General features: G+C 42.0%; 1 protein-coding gene across 1 annotated transcript in view; it reads right to left on the bottom strand.

Annotated features, from left to right (window-relative positions):
- Positions 1–3,048: 3,048 nt before the first annotated feature.
- Positions 3,049–21,777, bottom strand: part of LOC115464710 (synaptosomal-associated protein 25-like) — a 63,988-nt gene continuing 45,259 nt past the window's right edge. Inside the window, exons 5-8 of the mRNA XM_030195071.1 lie at positions 19,952–20,069; positions 16,141–16,263; positions 6,737–6,881; positions 3,049–4,452 (exon numbers count right to left, since the gene is read on the bottom strand). Of these exons, the coding sequence (XP_030050931.1) occupies positions 4,384–4,452; positions 6,737–6,881; positions 16,141–16,263; positions 19,952–20,069 (455 nt within the window). The 3' untranslated portion in view covers positions 3,049–4,383. The remainder of the gene's footprint in view (positions 4,453–6,736; positions 6,882–16,140; positions 16,264–19,951; positions 20,070–21,777) is intronic.

Below are 21,777 nucleotides of genomic sequence, written 5' to 3'. Positions count from 1 at the left end.
ACTATATGGGCTTCTGCCCTGGCATCCTTGGAAATGGCAATCCAGCAGGAGGTATCTTGGGATTGCAGTACGCTGTTGCTGGGATACCAGCAGGCTGTTATAGACCAGCACGTTTCCTTACGTACTAGAACATTTTTAAGTATTGCCCTTGTGTTAATCAAGAAGATTATCTTACAATTTTGGACATTAGGAAGAGGGCCCCATATTGAAATATGGAGACAGAGAATGATAGAGGTGGCTTCTCCTGAAATCAGAACAGAAAACGGAAAGGAAAAAAAAACCTCCCGACAGACTTCAGTATATTTGTTTCTGGGAACACCTTAGGGAACAGAAGGCTACCTAGGGCCGACTTATAATGGGGAGCCATGGAGAGTGAAATCAAATTTCTTTTACTTTTCTTCTTTTTTTTTTGGTTCTGGTAGCACGTAGGTTGATGGTGTGTATGTTGTCCTTCCACTTGGATGTATGGAAGAGATGGTTTGTATGGTGTGAGTGGAAGCGAGTGTTTGATCAGGGCTTATCATATGATTTAAAAAAAAGTGGCATGGAGTTGTGTGCAGCATGTCCTTTTCTGCTGACTATGATGGGGTGTTATTGTATAGATGAGGCTATAGATTTTCTATATCCAGGAAACTCTTCCTGATGTTTCATACTAGTTCTTGTTTGGTACTTGGCCACTTCAGCCTGGGGTGCAAGTTACTCTTTATGGTTGAACTCTTTGTATTCTGTTATTATATGGTTTATTCCTGCTGTGTACTGTATTGTTCACGAATGAAACTAAAGAGTTGTTTTTTTTTTTAAAAACAGACCTATTTTCTCATCACCCATTGGGTTGGCATATTTGCCAGGTCGTGCTGACCCAAAGCTATTCTGTAATAACCGGCTGCATCGTGGTTCATCACTGTCCCATGACTTTAGGGCAGTGCTTCTCAAACCTGGTTGTGCAGGCACCCCAGCCAGTCAGGTTTTCAGGATATCCACAGTGAATATTCATGAATGAGATTTGCATGCAGTGGAGGCAGTATATGAAATGGATATTTATTGTGGATATCCTGAAAACCTGACTAACTGGGGTGCCTTCAGGACCAGGTTTGGAAAACACTAGTTTAGGGTAAACAGTCAAACTTCAACATAGAGATTTTCTGGTAAGCAGCATCTCGGATCAATAATTGCTGACAGCTCAGATCTATCAGTTTCCTTAATTTTCTTCCCAGACCTGGTTTGTAACAGTCAAACCGCAAAGCCTAACTTGATCTAATTTCCTTTAGCTTGTAGATCCTAAGCCTACCCCAAAACTAACATAACAAGATCAACGTTGGGTTTTATACCTGCTCCCGGGGACATCCACACTGGGTCATCCTACTGAACTATATACAACCGCAGTTCTTCTAATCTTTGCACATCTGTAATCTGATCACCTTAAGCACACCAGCCCCCTAATTTGTGCCCCCCCCCTCCAAACATGGATTAACACATACCGCAGGCATCCCTTTATCCCCCTCCCTGAACAAATTGACATATACTGTGGGTACCTTCCCCCTGATATAAACACCCTTCCTCCACCTCCCACTATGGCTTTTCCCCTGATGCCGAGGGCCTTCCTGATTGTCCCCCCTCCCCAATCCGCCAGTCATCCCTGGGTCTCACCTGAGGGAAGTAGTCCCTTCCACTGCTGCCTCATCTGGCTGTAGGTATTAATATGGCAGCAATCATCCCTATTGGTAGTCTCACAGTACTGTCACTATGGAGCAGCCTTTCCATATAAGGGTATCATATAGAAAGGCTGCCCCCTAGCAGTAGTAATGCGTGGCTACCAGTAGGGGTCATTACCACTATATTAACACCTGTAGCCAGATGACATGGCAATGGAGGAGGACTTTCCCACCCCATTCCACTATACCACTGGGTGGCTGGAGAGTCTGGGATGAAGGGTAGTTGAGTATGGGTATGTGAGAGGGCCCTTCCATTGGTTGAAAGGCCATGGTAGGGGGATCAGTGGGAGAGAGGGGCTTGCAATATGTGTTGAGCATGAAGGAATCAGCGCATGCGTTGCCACATGTTAAGTCCAGATTCCAACACATTTTAGTAAAAGGGATCCTTATTCGGTGTGAAGCAAGTAAGATGTCTACATATGGTTCTAAATGTTTTTATTTTCTTGATCATATTTACCAGGGTTTCACGCCTCAGAGAAGGTAAACTGTTAAATTTTTTTGCATCCATGGAATGATTAATAATAAAAAAAAAAAGCTAAAGGAGCTTCAGATACTAACAGTCTGAGCCCAAATTATCAAATAGCATCAGTGATTTCTGGTACTTGTCTTTTGTTTACTTCACTAAAAAAGTCAGGATTACTTGTGCATGGACTGTGTATCTGGTGCTAAATTGATCAGCAGTACTGATAATCTTCAGAGCTATACAGACATATAGATAGATAATCTGAAGTGTGTATAAGACTGAGTGACTAGCACTAGTTCAAAACACAAAGGAGCATACAAGCCAGGGCTTTTTTTGAGGGGTACTTGGGGGTACTGAGTACTGGCACCTTTTCCACTGTCTGCTAAAATTGACCCATGCACCCCAAGTTTTAATGAAAGAGCTCAGGCTCTACACACCAATTCTGTCTTGTCATAGATTCTGTGACTGGTTGCAAGGGGCCTGGCTATTATGGGATGGGTCCATCAGTCATTACCTCACTCCTGAAGGGTGGCCTAGCATTTGAGTAGGGCACCTTTTTTGCTAGTAAAAACACACTGATACAAGCACAACCAACATCAATTTATCGCCTTGGACAACTGAAGGAAGAGAAATATTGATGCAAACTCCCCTAACCAGGTCATATGCCGTTGTGAGTGTATGAACCTCGTCAGCAGTGTCACCTGTCACTTTAATTAGTTTCCTAAAAGAACATCTTTGCTGACTTGCAAAGAGCACTTGCACTGAATTCTCTGGATCCCATCGCCCATGTCAGTGGGAAAACAATAAAGTACCACTGCTATACAGGCCAGCATAGAAAAGAAAGGAAAAGAGAGGAGTCTGCGAGTTGTAATTTTTAATAATTTTAAACTAGCTACAAAATGTCCATCACTTCACAAACGGACAGGAGACAGAGGAATTTCACATTACATGCTATAATGATATTTGTCTCACAGTTTACCTAGATCTCATTCATTTAGGTTATTTTTATGTTTACTTAAACATCTGCGCAATTTGGTGTGCATAGCTCTGGATAAGCAACAGAGAATTGTATTGATAACAAACCACCTAGGGAGAACAACCAGTAAGTTACAGCCTTATAAAAATTACATGTCTTTGCACCATGTCAAAGTATAGAAGTCTCTTCTGAAAGATAATCCTCACAGTTGCACACAATCCCCCATATTGCAACCATTTTGCAATTGTTTTTGACACATCATGCACATTTTGTAGAAATGGTTTATCAGCATGTGCTAGGTCCATCTTTTTATTGTTTTAAGCTTTAAACAAACAAAAAGGTGATTATGGTTAAACATGACTATATAATATATTGACAGAAAAAATGGAATTACTGCAATCCCAACAGTATCCGAATACTGAGCATGCTTTTGGTGTATTTTCTGATGTGCTACTGCCATTAGAAGGTCTTTTTTAAATGTAGACTTTAAGCGTCTAGTCTCATGCATAAATGCATAAACCACATCACTTTTAGTGCAGTGCTTATTTATAATAGTTATATAGTTCCATGTTGCTGACCATGAAATTGTAATAGAGTGGCAAGGATGAATTGAGGACGACAAGTCTGCAGTGCTTAAACATGGCGACACCTACTGAAAGGTGAACGGCAGTAGCTCAGTGGAATGTCAGACTTTCACAAGACCAATACTGTATGTTTTTAAAGGTAAAACAGCACATAGAAGAGCATTCCTACATTGTGATCATTCAGTGAACACAGTGAACAAACTGAAAATAAAACTAAACATGTCAGTGAGTTATGGCCATCAAACCAGCATTTTGTATAACCTTTGGAAAGAAAGATTCTTTGGAAAAGAAATAATTGGAAGTATCTTCATTGGAAAGCAGACTACATAGGCTGACATTTACAGTGGGGGCTGATATGCTCACATGTGCAAACCTATTAGGTAAATACCATGATAAAAGCATGAAAGAGCTGTCCTCCAATACTGCTTCCTAAATCTGTCCTCAGGACTGGCAGTCAGTCTAGTTTCAGGATATACATAATAATTATGCATGAGGTAAACTACATCTGCTGGTTCTCTAGAGTAAGCAGATACATCTCAAGCATATTCATTGGACATAATCTGAAAACTTGATTGAAAACAGGGTTGCGAGGACAAACTTGGGAACCACTACCTGGCAGCTTTAAGGAACAAATGCACCTCATTGCATCTAACCACTGCTCAGCATCTTTGTTGCTTGATCGTTGGCTTGTTGAATCATGCTTGTGTTTACTATAGCCTGTAAAAAAAAGACAAAAAACAAAAAAGAAGAGTAAAGTATAAGGCATCACGTCCTCTATCTCATCTGTCAACAAAAATAACATGATAGAAACCAGAACTGTGGTGTTTATTTTATTTGTTGTATTTGTATCCCACATTTTCCCACCTATTTGCAGGCTCAAATAAGATAGGCTATAGTTAGAACAATATGGGAGGCAATATTCCAATTGGTTCCTAGATGCCATCCGCTGAGCACTAATTCTATAACAGCATCTGGGTGCCAAGGTTCCATTATAGAATACTTTTGTAAATTGGCATCAATGTGCCTACATTTAGGCATGCCCGCTTACGCCATGGGCATTTAAACGCTAAGCAAGTTCCAAAAATGATTTATAGAATAGCACTGAGTGCTCATCTAGCTCTTAAGTATATTAACCTCGAATTCTATAAACTTGTGTGCTCAAGTTATAGACTACTGTCAGTCAGGTGTATAACTTTATGACGTATGAGGAGAGACTTGCTGACCTGAACATATATACCCTGGAGGAAAGGAGAAACAGGGGTGATATGATACAGACGTTCAAATATCTGAAAGGTATTAATCCGCAAACGAACCTTTTCTGGGGATGGGAAGGCGGTAGAACTAGAGGGCACGATACGAGATTGAAGGGGGGCAGACTCAAGAAAAATGTCAGGAAGTATTTTTTCACGGAGAGAGTGGTGGATGCTTGGAATGCTCTCCCACGGAAGGTGGTGGAGAGGAAAACGGTAATGGAATTCAAACGGGTGGGATAAACATAAAGGAATCCTGTTCCGAGGGAATGGATCCTCAGAAGCTTAGCCGAGATTGGGTGGCAGAGCCGGTGGTGGGAGGCGGGGCTGGTTGGGAGGCAGGGATAGTGCTGGGCAGACTTATACGGTCTGTGCCAGAGCCGGTGGTGGGAGGCAGGGATAGTGCTGGGCAGACTTATATGGTCTGTGCCCTGAAAATGACAGATACAAATCAAGGTAAGGTATACACAAAAAGTAGCACATATGAGTTTATCTTGTTGGGCAGACTGGATGGACCATGCAGGTCTTTTTCTGCCGTCATCTACTATGTTACTATGTTATATGTAATTAGCTGCTAATTGGCATTAATGACCAATTATTGGCTATAATTGGTGTTGGTACTAATTATTAGTTACGCATGTTAACTGTTCTTAGTCAGGATTCTGCAAATTGCATGCACAAAATCCATAGCCTGCAAGTGCAAAGTGGGTGTAGGCCTGGGAGGAGCATGGGCAGGTCGGGGTGTGCTTAACACTTGCATGCAGAGGTTATAAAATGGTAACAGTCACATGCCTGACTGCCTACAGTTATGCATGTATATATACACAATCATGTCCCAAACATCAATATGGAGCATAGGTTATGATAGATAACATTCTAGTATCCAGGGAACATCAGATATAACTGCCTCACACAACTATCAGAACAAACTTGTTCCATTGCAATAAGCGAAATGGTGTGGTGCAAATCCTCATAGAATCCCCTTATTATTTTGTAGATATTTTTTTTCATTTTATTTTATAACTATATGCAATCTCATGAAAAATCTAGTGCTTCTTAAAACACTTATCTTAAAAGGCAGCAGCTTAAAGATATCAAGGAACCCCCGTCGACATGGCCAAGTTTCGCATAACGCTTTTTCAAGGAAGAGGCTCACTTTACATCCTGCATATGCTCCTGCATACAAAACTTGGCGCGTGTCCGCTATGCGTACCAGAAAATAAAATATATTTTCCAGATGCGCGTAGCAGATGTGTGCCAAAAATGAAATTACTGCAAAGGCATGCGGTAGTCGCTCAGTAAGTTCATTTTGGCGCAAGTTGGGCGCCTGTAGAGCCTACAGCGGCTTAGTAAAAGTGGCCCATTGTTTCTTTTAGCTAAAGCACATTTAGATTGCACATGAGAGACAGCATTTTTTTTAACACCAGTATTATGAGGAATACCCTGCCACAATAGCTTAGAGCTGAAAATAGTTTTAAGATGTTTAATATAGGTCTACAGACTCATTACTTTGATGATTTGTGTTTGCACATTCAATGCTGTTGGACTGACTGATATTGTTGGCAGGGTTTGCAGACTAGAAATAATGACAGCATTTTTCTTTTTTTCTTCTCTTTTCCTTCTTTATTGAATTGTAAACTATTTTTTTCTTTTTTTAATTTTACATATTATCAGTGTTATTGTAAAGGTGCTTTCTTTTTTTGTGGAAGTATACTAATATATTCATTAATAAATATAAACATAATTCTTACAATTTCATTGATCCTGTCAATCTGGCGGTTTTGTGTGTCAATCTCATTGCCCATATCAACAGCCATGTGACGGAGATTTCCAATGATACCACTGACTTGTTCAAGGTTTTCATCCATTTCATTTTCCCGGGCATCGTTTGTTACTCTAGGAACAACAACAGAAAAATGAGTTGAGTTCAATGTGTTTTAAACTGGAGAAAAGTGAAAGCTACAGTTTTTCAAACAATCCCAGTTTAAAATGAGGAATATTGTATTGACCCAGATGAGGAATCAGTTCTTACTTGTTTCTCTCTTTTGTATCCATATCAACACAGAAATAAGGTCTGGAGACATATGATTGACTGACATCTTCAATGATTAATAATGAATAGGAATGGTACAATTTGCCTCATTATCAAAGTTGGCAAATATGAACACATTACGTCTCACCTAAAACAGCCACTGGCTACCCATTACACATAGAATTACCTACAAATTGATGCTTTTACTTTTCAAAACATTAATATCTGGGGAACCTACTTATCTCTTTCATCACTTCATTACTTTCTTTCTCATACTTTTAGTCTCTTCATCAAAAATGACTTACCATACCCAGTTATAAAGAGCTAATCCACGAGCATACCAGAGCCTCTATATTTTCAGTTCAAGGTCCACAATTATGGAATCAACTGCCCACACACTTGTGATTGCAAACATCTCTTTCCCAATTTAAAATTGCATTTCACAGGCCCTCTTTGAGTAATCCATAGAAGACATCGGAGCATACCTTTTGTTTGTACCCTCCCATTTTTCCTATTTTTATTGTAGTTCTGTCCTACCCTCTATAATACTGTCTGTCTCATGAGGTTCACTATCTCTACTCAATTCTTTTATTAGATTGTAAGTTGCCTAAATAGCATATCTGTAAGGCGGGGTAGAAAATACCAATAAACTTGAAACTTCAATATCGGGTCTGTGCATTGCCATGCAGAAGGTCTGAGTTGGATTTCTGAGCTTTCCTTCTGCTCCTTCAGCTGGTTGGGGATGTGGAATGTTATGAAAGTGCTGTTCACAGCTGCCAGAGGGGAAGAGAGTCTCGGCCATTTCACAATGGTGACACCTAGTGGCTAGACACAGGGCACATACATACCAAGTTAAAGAGGGAGCCTATTTGAGGACCAAAGGCATAGCTAGGTGGGGCCACGGGGGCCTGACCCCCCCAATTTCATCTGGGCCCCTGGATTTGCTGGCGGGGGTCCCCAACCCTGGGCTGCTGAGAGACTAGGCCGGGCCCAGGGCAAGACTACCCCGCCGCTGCTGCCACCCCCCGTCGCTCCCGCTGCCGCCCCCTGGCTGCTGAAGTCTGCAGGCTCACCCGCCTGCCTCCACAGCTCCAGGCCCCCTGCATTCAAAGCGGCAGTCGCAGATCTTCTCTCTTCTGGCCTTCCCTCCCTGTGTCCTGCCCTTGCCTGATGTAATTTCCGGTTTCCGCGAGGGCGGGACACAGGGAGGGAAGGCCAGAAGAGAGGCGATCTATGACTGCCGCTTTGAATCAGGGGGCCCGGCGCCAAGGAGGCAGGCAGGTGAGGCCGGGGACTGCAGCACTGGCGCCCTGACCCCGGCGCCAGGCCCCCCTTGGAGGCCCGGGCCCAGGGAATTTTGCCCCCCTGCCCCCCCTCTCAGCGCCCCCCCTGCTCCTTGTCCAGCGCCACTCTCCAGCGCTGCCATGTTCCTTGCCCTGCTCTCTCTTCCTCCTGACGTCCTGCATGCTCAGTTTCACTTAAAGGAGCATGCAGGACGTCAGGAGGGATAGCAGGGCAGGGAACATGGTGGCACTGAACAAGGATTCAGCTTGCGGGGGGTTGGGGACCCCCGCCAGCCAAGGTATTTGCTGCTGTGGGGTGCAGCAGGGCGGTGGGGGGAAGGGAGCGGTGGGGGGGCGGTGGCGGGTGGCAGACTAAAATGTGCCCCCCCACATTGGGCTCTGGCCCCCTCCCACGGCAAGGTCTGGCTATGCCCCTGTTAAGGACTGTCACTATAATGAAAAATAGAAGACAAAAATTGGAAAAAGCACCATGTAGCGGTGAATAAATGCTTTTTATAATTCTGTAATGTCAGTAAAGGCTAGTTCTGATTGAGCAGGGAACTCAAAGGAGAAGGAAGAACCTAACACTGACAGGCCCCTCCAAAAAAATAAAGCCTCAACTGCTTCTTCTTTTGCTGAAGGTATCTGAATTAAATAATAGAAGAAAAGTATGGGTCAACATACAAAAGCAGAAACAGCAGGGGCAACTGATATCAGAGCCCTTAACTTTCTAGAAGGCGATTCATTATGCATTCAAACAGCAGTTGTATAGTGTTAATTTATACTAGTTTCTTCTTTGTCAACAACTGTAAAACTTAATGCTAACAGAACAGCAATCGTAAAATAGAAAGCTTTAATCTCTACTTTAAGTGGTCTGGGTATACTGATAAATTTCTATTTTCTTTGTTCGACAACCAGAGCGGTAAAATGGGGGAGAAAGCAGCTCATTTCAGCTTCCATCATCCTTTACCTCCCATAATGCATTGCAATATTTCTGGGAGAGAAAACACTTTGGATATTAATTTGTTGATGTTTTGACAGGGTACCCCAGTAGGCCTAGCACCTAGCACCAGGCTTTTACTCTGAGCTGGGAGCAGGGAAAAGTAATACTGCATAACAGAGAACAAAAGGCTTAGAGGCCTGTGGAGATGAGATAAGACTACAGAAGCTTGGCAGTTATAGATGATCTAATCTGATAAGCGTGCCTACAAAAGATTTTGTGTCACATGTGTAATGGGCATACATATAAATGCTATTTTTACAATGCTGATATTTACATATGTAGATGATACAAGATGTATAGATTTAAGGGTGTGTTCTGGGCATAATGTGAGTGTTCCAAGAAAATATATGTGTATTTCTTATTTTACAGTGGGAATGTACATAGATTTTAAAAGATTTTCCCATTAGCCTTTACACCTGCTCTGAAGTATGCCACCTGCTCATTTTGACCTGAAATCTCCACCAGTAACTGAGGGGGCAATTGTGCTTACCTCAGTGATGTTTAACACCACCTCAAAAGTACACAAAAAGAGTTATTTTTATTGGTTCCTACATTGGCTTCTCTTGTATGTTTAGATGTGTAAAATCTGTCATGTACATATTTATTTCCCTGCACTCATACTTGTATGTTGCATGATCAGCACTCACATATGTAGTTACTGGAAATTGCACATGTAAAACCCTAAATGAATGTTGAACCTTTTTTTTTTTCACGGATTGCTATTTAATGAAAATCACAATAAAAAATATAAGAACCTTTTTTTTAAAATGCCATTTCCGTGAAATGGCTTTTGCTGTTGGATATGCCTGCAACCGCATGTGTGTATTTGCCAGATTCCTCATGCATATTTTATAAACGGCTCAGCATTTACTAGAAGCATTTGTAAAATACTCATTGAATTGGAGACATCTCAGCTTGGATGTCCCAATTCCTACCTAGACATCCTAGGCTAGATTCAGTAAATAGTGCTCAAAAATTGATGCTGAAGAAAAGAAATCAGCGCTCAATGCTATTAAAGATAAGCGCCCATTATAGAATAGCATTGAGTACTGATTGTGGTGCCCAAATTTGGGCACCAGCACTTATGCCTGTTGAGACCAGGTGTAATTCCTAGTGCCCAATTTGGGGGCACATACCTGGTATTTTGTAACACTGCAAATTTTAGGAACGCCCCAACCCACCCATGCACCTCAGCCATACCCTCTTCAGGGCAGGGGCGTAGCCAGACTTCAGCTGGAGGGGGGTCCAGAGCCCGAGGTGAGGGGGCACAATTTAGCCCCCCCCCCCAGCGCCGCCGATCCCCCGCCATTGCCAACCCCCCCGCCGCCACCGCCACTACCAGCTTTGCCCCCCCTACCGACGACGCTCTCAACCCCCCTCCCACTGCCTACCCTCCCCCGCCACCACCGTCGCCTACCTTTGTTGGCAGGGGACCCCAACCGCCACCAACTGAGGTCCTCTTCTGGTGCAAGGCTTTACACGTGCAGGACGTCAGACTCACAGAAACAGAACGAAGCCTTGCGCCGGAAGAAGAGGACCTCGGCTGGCTGGGGTTGGGGTCCCCCGCCAGCAAAGGTAGGCGATGGCAGCAGCGGGGGAGGGTTGGCGGTGGGAGGGGGGGTCGAGAGGGTCGTCGGCGGGGGGTCCAGAGCCAAATCTACGCCACTGCTTTAGGGTTGCATACTATAGGATTTGGGCACACATTGTTATAGAATAGAGCTTAGCAAGATGTGTGCAAATTCAAATTGGTGCCAGTTAGCACCAAATTATTGACACTAATTGGCCTGTTAGCTAGTTCAGGGGCCCTTTTACAAAGGCGTGCTGAAAAATGGCCTGCTGTAGTGTAGATGTGTGTTTTGGGCATGCACAGAATCATTTTTCAGTGCACCTGTAAAAAATGTCTTTTTTACATTTTTTTCTGAAAATGGACGTGCGGCAAAATGAAAATTGCCATGCGTCCATTTTGAGTCTGAGACCTTACCACCAGCCATTGACCTGTGGTAACCGGGCAGTAATGACCTGCATGTGTCAAATGTTACTTGGCACACGCCCAATACACACATCCGAAAATAATTTTTCAGACGCACGTGTCAGTTGCACGCCAAAAATGAAATTACCTCGAAGAGGAGGGGGGGCCCTGGAACTCAGAGGAGACGGAGGGAGGGGGGCTGGAACTCGGATGACAGAGAGGGACAGAGGGAGGGAGGGGGATATGGAAATCGGAGAGGAGGGGGCTGGAACTTGGATGATAGACAGGAGAGAGAGAGAGGTAGGGAGGGGGGCGTGGAACGCTGCTAACGCCCATTTCATTCCTTTACGAAATGGACCTCTGGAACTTGGAGGGAGGGGACGACCTTGGAACTCGGAGGGAGGGACGGGACGACCCTGGAACTGGGAGGGAGGGGGAGCCTCTGATGTACACACTCATTCTCACACACACTCTCTCACACAGTCTCTCACACACTCTATGTCTCACACTGTATCACATTCACTTTCTATGTGTCACACAGTCACTCTCAAACACTCTCGATCTCATACACTCGGTCTCAAAGAGAATCTGTGTATCGCACACATACTCTCTCACACACACACTCTCTCACACATACTGTATCTGTGTGAAACACACTCTCTCACACTCACTGTGGCTCATATACACACTTGCAAACACTCTCATTCTCACACACACACACACTCTCTCTCTCACAGACACACTCGCACCCACACTCACTCTCTCTCTCTGTCTGTCACACACACACACTCGCACATTCACTCTCTCTCACACAGTCACTCTCACACACACTCTCACAAACATACACACTCTGAGGAAAATCTTGTTAGCGCCCGTTTCATTTGTGTCAGAAACGGGCCTTTTTTACTAGTTTAAAAATAAAATCATAAGTGTTCGAGGTTTCTGCAGATGAGACCAGAGCCTAATGGGATGGAGATGAAGATAGGGCTTGCAGGGACAGGGTGGGGAGATAGACAGAACCCATGGGGACGGGGACATATTTTATTCCCGTGTCATTCTCAGAGTCCTGTATACACAGTGTCAGTAGGAAAGAAGAGATGGCACCATTGACACACCTAGACAGTAAGGGAGGGGGATTAAGGTCAGATTGGCACCAATGACATGCTGTGGGGGGGGGGGGGGGGGGGCTCCACTGTCAATGCATGTGGATCCCAGCGCTACTAGCTATTCTATAAATGGCATCCAACTCGAAAAACACCTTTTATAGAATAGCAGTTAGCAAGCATTTTTTTGGCACCCAATTATGGGCGCCATTTACTGAATCTAGTCCCATACTTTTAAATACTAAAGGGGCCCTTTTACAAAGGCGCTCTGAAAAATGGCCTGCGGTAGTATAGACGCGTGTTTTGGATGTGTGCAGAATCATTTTTCAATGCACCTGTAAAAAAGGCCTTTTAAAAATTTTTGCCAAAAATGGGCGTGGCAAAATGAAAATTGCGTGTGTCCATTTTGGGTCTGAGACCTTACCGCCAGCCATTGACCTAGCAGTAAAGTCTCTCACTTGGTAACGGGCAGTAATAACCTACATGCGCCAAATGCCACTTGGCACGGGTCTGATACGCTTGGCAGAAAATAAAAATTATTTTTCGGCCGCACATATCGGCCGCACACCAAAAATGAAATTACCGCAAGAGCCACGTGGTAGCCATGCAGTAACTCCATTTTGGCATACATTGGGCATGTGTAGATGCTTATGAGACTTAGCAAAAGGGCCCCTAAGCTTTATATATATATATATATATATATATGAAGAGAGAGAGAGAGGGGCATTTTCGATATGACGTCTAAATCCAACTTTGGACGTTTTGCTGAAAATGTCCAAAAATCAATTAGTGAAAATGACCATTTTCAAACTAGAAAAATGTCTATCTTTTTTTCTTTGAAAATTGCTATTTCCTAGATGTTGTTGTGCCTAGCAAATCTATCTTTTTGGAACATTAAAAAAAAAAAAGTCCAAGTGAAAAACACACAAAATCATGCAATTGGGATGTAGGAGGAGCCAGCTTTCCTAGTAGACTGGCCACACAGGCATTGTAGCAGAGCAATGGTACACTCTAGGTGGCAGTGCAGTGGACTTCACATAAAGGGTCCTAGGTACACATCTCACCATTACTGTTTTAGAATGTATGGTGAGGCCTTCAAAACCCATGAAAAACCTACTGTACCCAACTGTACACCACTACAATAGGCCTCATTGCTGCAGGTATCACCTATATGTGGGTACAGTAGGTTTTGAGGGGCTGACACTTTCCACCACAAGTGTAATAGTTAGAGTGGATTATGGGCCTTGGTCACCTTCCTTTCAGAGATGTGGAGGGACATTTTTGATATGATATCTAAAATCTGACCTTGGACATTTTGCTGAAAATGTCCAAAAATCAAGAAGTGGAAATGACCATTTTCAAACCAGAAAAACGTCTATCTTTTTTCTTTAACCATTTCTTAGATGGTGTTGTGCTTAGTATGTCTATCTTTTTGGACCATTTTCCAAAAAAAGAAAAAAAAATCCAAGTGAAAAATGCACAAAATCATGCCATTGGGACGTAGGAGGAGCTAGCTTTCCAGCTAGACTGGCCACAGACATCCCAGCAGAGCAGTGAGGCACCCTAGGTGACATTGCAGTGGACTTTACATAAAAGGTCCTAGGTACACATCCCACTATTACCCCCTTATATTGTATGATGAGCCCCTCAAAACCCATGAAAAAAATACTGTACTGTATTACTACAATAGCCATTATGGCTGCAGGTGTCACCTATATGTGGTACAGGAGGTTTTTTTTTTTTTTTGGGGGGGGGGGAGGCTGACACTTTCCACCACAAGTGTAATAGTTAAAGTGGATTATGGTCCTGGGTTCACTTTTTTTTTTTACAGTGCACTGCACCCACCATTATGCTATTCCAGGAACCGGCTTGCTGATCTAATAGGACTTGACATAACATCTGAAGCTGTCATAGAGGCTGATATGTAGTGTTTCATTTACAACTTTGTGGGGTGGGAGGGGGTCAGTGACCACTGAAGGAAGAAGGAGGCGTTATTCCTTTATTTCTACAGTCATCTGGTCATTTAGGGCACTTTTTTGTGGTTTATTCGTTAATAAAACAGGTCTAGACCAAAACATCCAACTTATACCCCTGGATGTTTTTGCTTTGTTCCATTATGCCAGAAAAAGGTCTAAGTTTTGGGAATGCCCAGATCGTGCCCTTAAAATGCCTCCATCATGCCACCTTGTGATTTGAACACACTTCTGATGAACGTCATAGAAAAACGTCTAAAAATTGGGTTTGAAAATACTAGTTTGGACATTTTTGTAAGAAAAACATCCAAATGCAGATTTATGCCACTTTTTTCTATTTTGAAAATAAGCCCCATAGAAGCTTATATGCAACATATCAGCGATGCACATTTGCCAAAGCTGATATATTTCAATTAATAAAACAATAAAATATTTTTCTACCTTTGTTGTCTGAGCATATTTTCTTTATTTGCTTTGGTCCCGGTGTCTCTCTTCTATTTTTCTCTATTTTAATCCTCTTGCCAGAATTTCCTGTCCACTTGACATGTCTTCTCACTCCATGTCCACCACCTTACTTCCCCCTGTGAACCTTTTCTGTCCTATTCAGCATTTCTCCTCCTCACATGTTCCTCATCTGCCTTCTCAGTGTCCCTATCCCCCCCCCCCATATCAAGCATTGCCCCTCTGTGTCCCTTTTCCTATGCTCTTTCCATGCCCAGCATCTTTGTTCCCCTGCCCCATCCTTTGTCCAGTGTATCCCTTTTCTGCTCCCCCTCCTACCCTGGAGCTAGCATCTCTCCCTTTCTCTCCCCTGGCCCCACTTTGCAGTCCAGCATTTTTCTCTAACCTCCCTCCTTTCCTGCCTCCATAGGTTCAGCATCTCTCCCTCTTCCTCCACACCCCCTAGTCTGCTTTCTCTTTTCTCTCCACTTCCCAGTTCCCCCCTGCGAGTCTAGCATTTCTCACCCTCTCTAGTCTAGTCTCCCACTTTCTTGTCTCTCCCCCCCCCCCCCCAAAAGAGTTCAGTAGCTTTACCCTTTCTTCTCCCTCACCTCTTGGTCTGGTATCACTCCCCCCTGTGCTCTCCTCCTCCATCTGTGGATTTGGCATCTCTCTCTTCCCTTTCCCCCTCCTCTCTCCCCTCAGCCCTCTACATAAACTTGATCTTTCAGCTGCACGGAGGGTGAGCACTTTTCAAATGCTTTTTAGAAATTGGCCTTATGTATTTATCTCTGGAAGAAATGTTTAATATTAAAAGTATGATTTCCAATTATGTGCTTTTACAGGATTAGTGAAGAATGTTAATTTTTTTATGAAATTGTAATATACTGTATGGGGCCCTTTTACAAAAGTGTAGTAGGCTCTATGCGCATGCTGTGTGCACCAAAATGAGACTACCGCTAGGCTAGAGCGCACCACTGGCAGTAATTTCAGATTTGGCACATGCCTATAATGCCTGGACAAATTATTTTTTAATTTCCTACCGCACGCTGCATTCCAGCATTAATGAGCAGTTGGCGTACGCCGACCGGTCACTGTGCATGTAGCGCATGAGACCTTACTGCTAGATTAATGGGTGGCATTAAGGGCTAAGGCCATAAAGAGGCACGTGCTGGTTTCAATTTTACCGCAGGCCCTGTTCTCAAGCCCATTGAAAGAAAAGCCTTTTTTTCCCAGATACGGTAAAAACTGGCCCAGTGTGAGCCCAAAAGACATAATCACACTACCGCAGGCCACTTGTTACCATGGCTTAGTAAAAGGACCCCTATGTGCGTAAAAAGCAGATACTCACTTGCGGACAAAACCACCACTGATGGCCATCTGCTCACGTTCATCTACAACACGGGCAGGCTGACTGGCTACAACTCCATCTTGATTATTGCCCCAGGTTTTTTTGAAAGCATCTGATTTAAATCTATGGAAAAATAAAGTATAAGTAACAGACTCAACACTGACTGAAATGGCAACAGGAAATCACTTTCCTCAAGGAATGGATTGCATCAGACAAATGAACTTCAAATGGGGACATTATCTTATACCGATATATCAAATATTTTACGGCCACCACAGCAATTATTGTTCAGACTCATTATTAATTATGCAGATCACAATTGGGAAGTCAGCAACATGGTACATAAGGGTTTATTTAAGTTTTTCTTTGTTATAGAGGAAACTGGACCACACTCAAGGGGTCTTTTACAAAGGTGTGCTAGTGTTTTTAGCGCGTGCTAAAAATAAGTGTGCACTAAATCCTAGAGACACCTATATATTCCTATAAAACCCCTCAGTTTTATTTCCGTGACACTTTTGTATTTAAACATAAAACATAAATAACATACTATAAGACAGACATAAAACAAAACCACCAAGTATGATGTGTACATCATATCACAGCAAAACACTAGTTGAAAGGGAAATGTAAAATTTGGTTTTAAAATGGTGAAAAAGTGACAATTTTCTTATACGTGGCATAAGGCACATCTCTGCCACAGGCATTTTGCAACTGCTCTTTGAATTTTTCAAAGAACGTCACGGCTGTGGTAATTTCAGTAGAATTCCAAAATAATATATCGGTACTTGAAAATAGTAGCCATACATTGAGAGCTGATGTACAAACCCTTGTCAGAGACAAAAGTACAGTAGGTGATAGTGAAATGAGTGCAGGAGAAAAGAGAGTAGAAGCAGCTTTGCATTAAAACTGAGGAATCCTAGGCAACTTCTTCATGCACCTGCTGCAGGCATGTAAAAGAAGAGAAGCATTCTCACTAAATACAACTGCTCCAGTGGTTCATCATTCCAGTAATGCACCAGCAGTAACAGCCTTCACAATGAGCTAAACACAGGCAAAAATGGATTGTCTTCCTTGAGGTTCACCACTCCAAATGTTTAGATAATATCTTGAGATGCTTAATTTGGCTGAACCATTAGTGATCCAGTTTTGACTGTGTTATCATGGAAAGAAAATTAAAATACAGGCATGCCTGCAGATGCAGATGTTAACATGTGTGACATAATTTTGCAGTTCTCTGATACCAGTATAAGTCAGTAGTATAATGCTCTTTAATTAAAAAAAACATGATAAGCTTTTGGGTCTGTAGTAAAAGAATGTCACCTTAGTCCATATTAAAGCAATTTCAAGAGATTAACCACTCATTGTTTGCAGCATACAAAGAACTGGTTCTTACTTCTTGGAGGACTATAAACCCTGGAAGGTACATTCTTATCTGCTTACATTTTGACATAAGAATGAGTGTACAAATAAATAAACTCTGAAACTCAAAGTTGCATATATCTGCGGCCATTGCAAATATCAGAACCTATAATTGTCCCTGAGGTCAAAGAAGTGAAATAGATGTTCCTAAATACTGGAATGACACAGTTATTCAATTAGGGATTTCTAAGATGGATTAGATGTCATGTCACAAATTATCGAAACCTTAGTTTTATGTTAGTATGCTAGTAAAATATTGGTCTGTCAGTAGTACCTAAGGTTTACTTTGACTATATGATGATTTTCATACTAAAAGCAGGGCATTTATATGCAAAATTTTATCATTATTAATACTATTTGACAGATTGTAAAGCAGCAAACAAAAATAATGGCTCAGTAATAGAGGCATATTTTCAAAGCACTTTGGGAGGCTAAGTTCCATAGGTTTCTATGGAACTTTGGGAGGCTAAGTGCTTTGAAAATGAGCCTCTGTGTCTCCACACCAGGACCCCCCCCCCCCCCCAACACACACACACACACTACCACCACCACCACCAAACAAAAAAACCCACTCTGTTTAAATTTCTCTCAGCTCTGCTGGAAGCCACTTTTGTTTCAGATATTAATTGGACTAAAGTACTGTACAAACTGCATGGATGAGTTTTTAACTTTTAATTTTCATATACTTCTGCTGTAGAACATAATTATTTTATATGTATTTTGCGTCATAATACAATAATTATCTTTCATTTTTATTGCAAATATAGGTATGTTTTATCTTTAAATATATTTTTATATTTGTATATATGTGTGTATTCTATATGTATATCATTTTGTATTTGACCTGTTTTTAATTTTTATTGTACATACACATTTTATAGACTCCTGATGTAGGCCTAATGGCCGAAACACGACATTGTGTCGAGTCTTCGTACTTCAATAAACTTCTTTACCAACATACATCTTCCAGTCTTTGGTATCCTTGGTCACTCTCCCACTTTTTTTGTTGTATTGGACTAACCTGGAGACAATTTTAATCCTCATAGGTTGGAATACCATTTAACGAATCAAGAAAAAGAATGTAGTATATTTTACAGTTTTAATTTCTCTTACTTTCTACTTATCTTTAATCTGGTGCTTTGGAGACCCCACAAGCCTCTTTTTCATAATCTGAAGTCCTAAAAACTCATGTATTAAACTCACATTCCTTGTCGGCCCATTAAAAAGTACCACAACATACAAAGATAACACACATTACATGGTGAAAACAGCCCATTCTGTTTAAAAGAACAATAACTATTTTCTCTAAAATGATGTTTCTCTTCCACCTAACAAACAGGCCCTTTTTCTAATGTGTGCTAAAATATTTAGAGTGCATTAATGATTAGCGCACTTTAAATGATAAGATGCCCATAGGAATATAATGGGAGTCTTATCATTTAGTGCATGTTCATCATTAGCATGTGCTAAATCCATTAGCACACCTTAGTAAAAGGACCCCAAAGTTATCTGACTCTTGGCTTTATTTTTCTTATGAGATTTTAGTTATAAAAGGACAGGAAGATTGTATAATTGGTTATAAACAAACACCAATTATCTCTTCATTGTATTAAAAATAATTATCTGGGGCTGGCCTTATTTACTTTACCTTAGTAGCTCATTCTTACACTAGCATTAATCAGCTCACTGAATTTTGTTTCTAACTGTTCTAAATTGATGAGAAAACATGGCATATTTTAGTCCTTAAATTAGCAATTAATTTTGAAGAATAAGGAGAACAGTTTTCTTTCTGTAATACTGATCCTCCAAATATTCATTTCAACATTTTTTCTAGTGTATGCGGTACTTCATGAGCCGTCTTCAATTAAAAATCTAATGAAACAATTACAAATGTCACATGGTCAGACTGCAGGTCAGCTGATTTATTTTGGCATCTGGTCAGACAGACAGTCACTGAGCAAAATGAAAAGCTAGTCCCTACAAACGTTTATTTGGATAAGCCAAATCATTTGGATTATTTTTTCCAATAGACTGACTACTGGTTTCATCATTATTCCAAACATAATTAATTACTTTTTCTGAAATTATATAGTGAAGGATAAAACAGTGATTTTTGTTGTCTACATAATAGCAGATTGCAGTACACGTTATGCAAAATGTTGAAATACTGGCTAGAATGGTGGATACCATGCAGCATGCACTGCGGTATGCCTGATTTTAATGTATATAGTTCCCACTTAGTTGTCCACACTATGAGATGAATGCATTGGAACCAGTACTGAACTTCTCTGCATGCCACATGCTCATCCTGCCCATATCATAGTAAGGATGAGCTGTACAAGGCTTAGATATCAGCCTTGGGTGCTCAAAGGTTCAGGCAGGCAGCACCTACTTGTTACAGGGACACGAACAAAGACCACAGAATTTTCCTAGGTCCGTCAAATTCTTTTCTGCTTCTTTCATGTCCTTATTGATTTGTTCCAGTCCCTCCTCGATGCGTTCCAGTTGTTCTGATTAAACACAAGCATTTTATTCCCACAGAATGAAGCAGATGAAAAAAAGGGACAAAGAAGAAAGACAAAACTTCAGACATTCACAGTGACAAAAACTGGACACCAGAGAGCAGAGTTGGCACCCAGTGCCTACTTGTTACAAGGACATATGACAAGGCCACAGCATTTCCCTAAATCTTTTAAATTTTTCTCAGCCTCCTTCATGTCTTGGTTGATATGGTTCATGCCTTCTTCAACGCGATCGAGTTGTTCTGGTCAGGACAAAGGGATGACAGTATGGAATGAATTTTATTTGTCTTCAACAGAACATGGAAAATGATAATCCTGCTTATAATCGAACGAGAAAAACGCCCAAGTTCCGACCTAAATCGGGAGATGGACGTTTATCTCACAAAAACGAATAAAGCGGTATAATCGAAAGGCGATTTTTGGACGTTTTCAACTGCACTCCGTCGCGGATGCGGACAAAGTTGATGGGGGCGTGTCAGAGGTGTGGCGAAGGCGGAACTGGGGCGTGGTTATCTGCCGAACAAAGATGGGCGCATTTCACCGATAATGGGAAAAAAGTATGCGTTTTTAGCTAGAATTTAGGACACTTTTCCTGGACCCTGTTTTTTCATGAATAAGGCCCCAAAAAGTGCCCTAAATGACCAGATGACCACTGGAGGGAATCGGGGATGACCTCCCCTGACTCCCCCAGTGGTCACTAACCCCCTCCCACCACAAAAAATGATGTTTCACAACTTTTTATTTTCACCCTCAAATGTCATACCCAGCTCCCTGACAGCAGTATGCAGGTCACTGGAGGAGTTGTTAGGGGGTGCAGTGGACTTCAGGCAGGTGGACCCAGGCCCATCCCCCCTACCTGTTACAATTGTGCTGCTTAATGCTTATTAGTCGTCCAACCCCCCCAAACCCACTGTACCCACATGTAGGTGCCCCCCTTCACCCCTTAGGGCTATAGTAATGGTGTAGACTTGTGGGCAGTGGGTTGTGAGGGGGATTTGGGGGGCTCAACACACAAGGGAAGGGTGCTATGCACCTGGGAGCTCTTTTACCTTTTTTTTTGGTTTTGTAAAAGTGCCCCCTAGGGTGCCCGGTTGATGTCCTGGCATGTGAGGGGGACCAGTGCACTACGAATCCTGGCCCCTTCCACGAACAAATGCCTTGGATTCATTCGTTTTTGAGCTGGGCGCTTTCATTTTCCATTATCGCTGAAAAACAAAAACGCCCAGCTCACACATTGTTGAATAAAACATGGGCATCTATTTTTTCCCAAAATACGGTTCGGTCCACCCCTTCACGGACCCGTTCTTGGAGATAAACGCCCATGGAGATAGGCATTTTCGTTCAATTATGCCCCTCTATGTCAACTAAATTATATAAAAATGATATTATGAATGCATTATTCAAATTGATGCATTGCATTGATGTGATGCATGCAGGCTCAAAGCTGAACCAAGATGCCTTCCTTCAATTTGGTAGAATTAATAAAAATGATGTTCAAATGTTTTAATTAAAAAAAAATGTTTTAATTTAAAAAAAATTGCCCATGTCTCGACCACAGCATATTAACGCAATACAACAACACAGAAGTTCCATACAAACAGAATAATACATTATCCAAATGATGATACTTTTCAGTAAAAATGTCTCTGGTGAAATTAATAAAAAGGATGCTGTGTATTTGAATTAAGGTAGGAAA

This window comes from Microcaecilia unicolor, chromosome 3 (assembly GCF_901765095.1).
Source record: "Microcaecilia unicolor chromosome 3, aMicUni1.1, whole genome shotgun sequence".
NCBI classification, from domain to species: Eukaryota; Metazoa; Chordata; class Amphibia; order Gymnophiona; family Siphonopidae; genus Microcaecilia; species Microcaecilia unicolor.
Note: the sequence above shows the minus strand (reverse complement) of the source record. Positions and strands in the feature narration are given on the sequence as shown.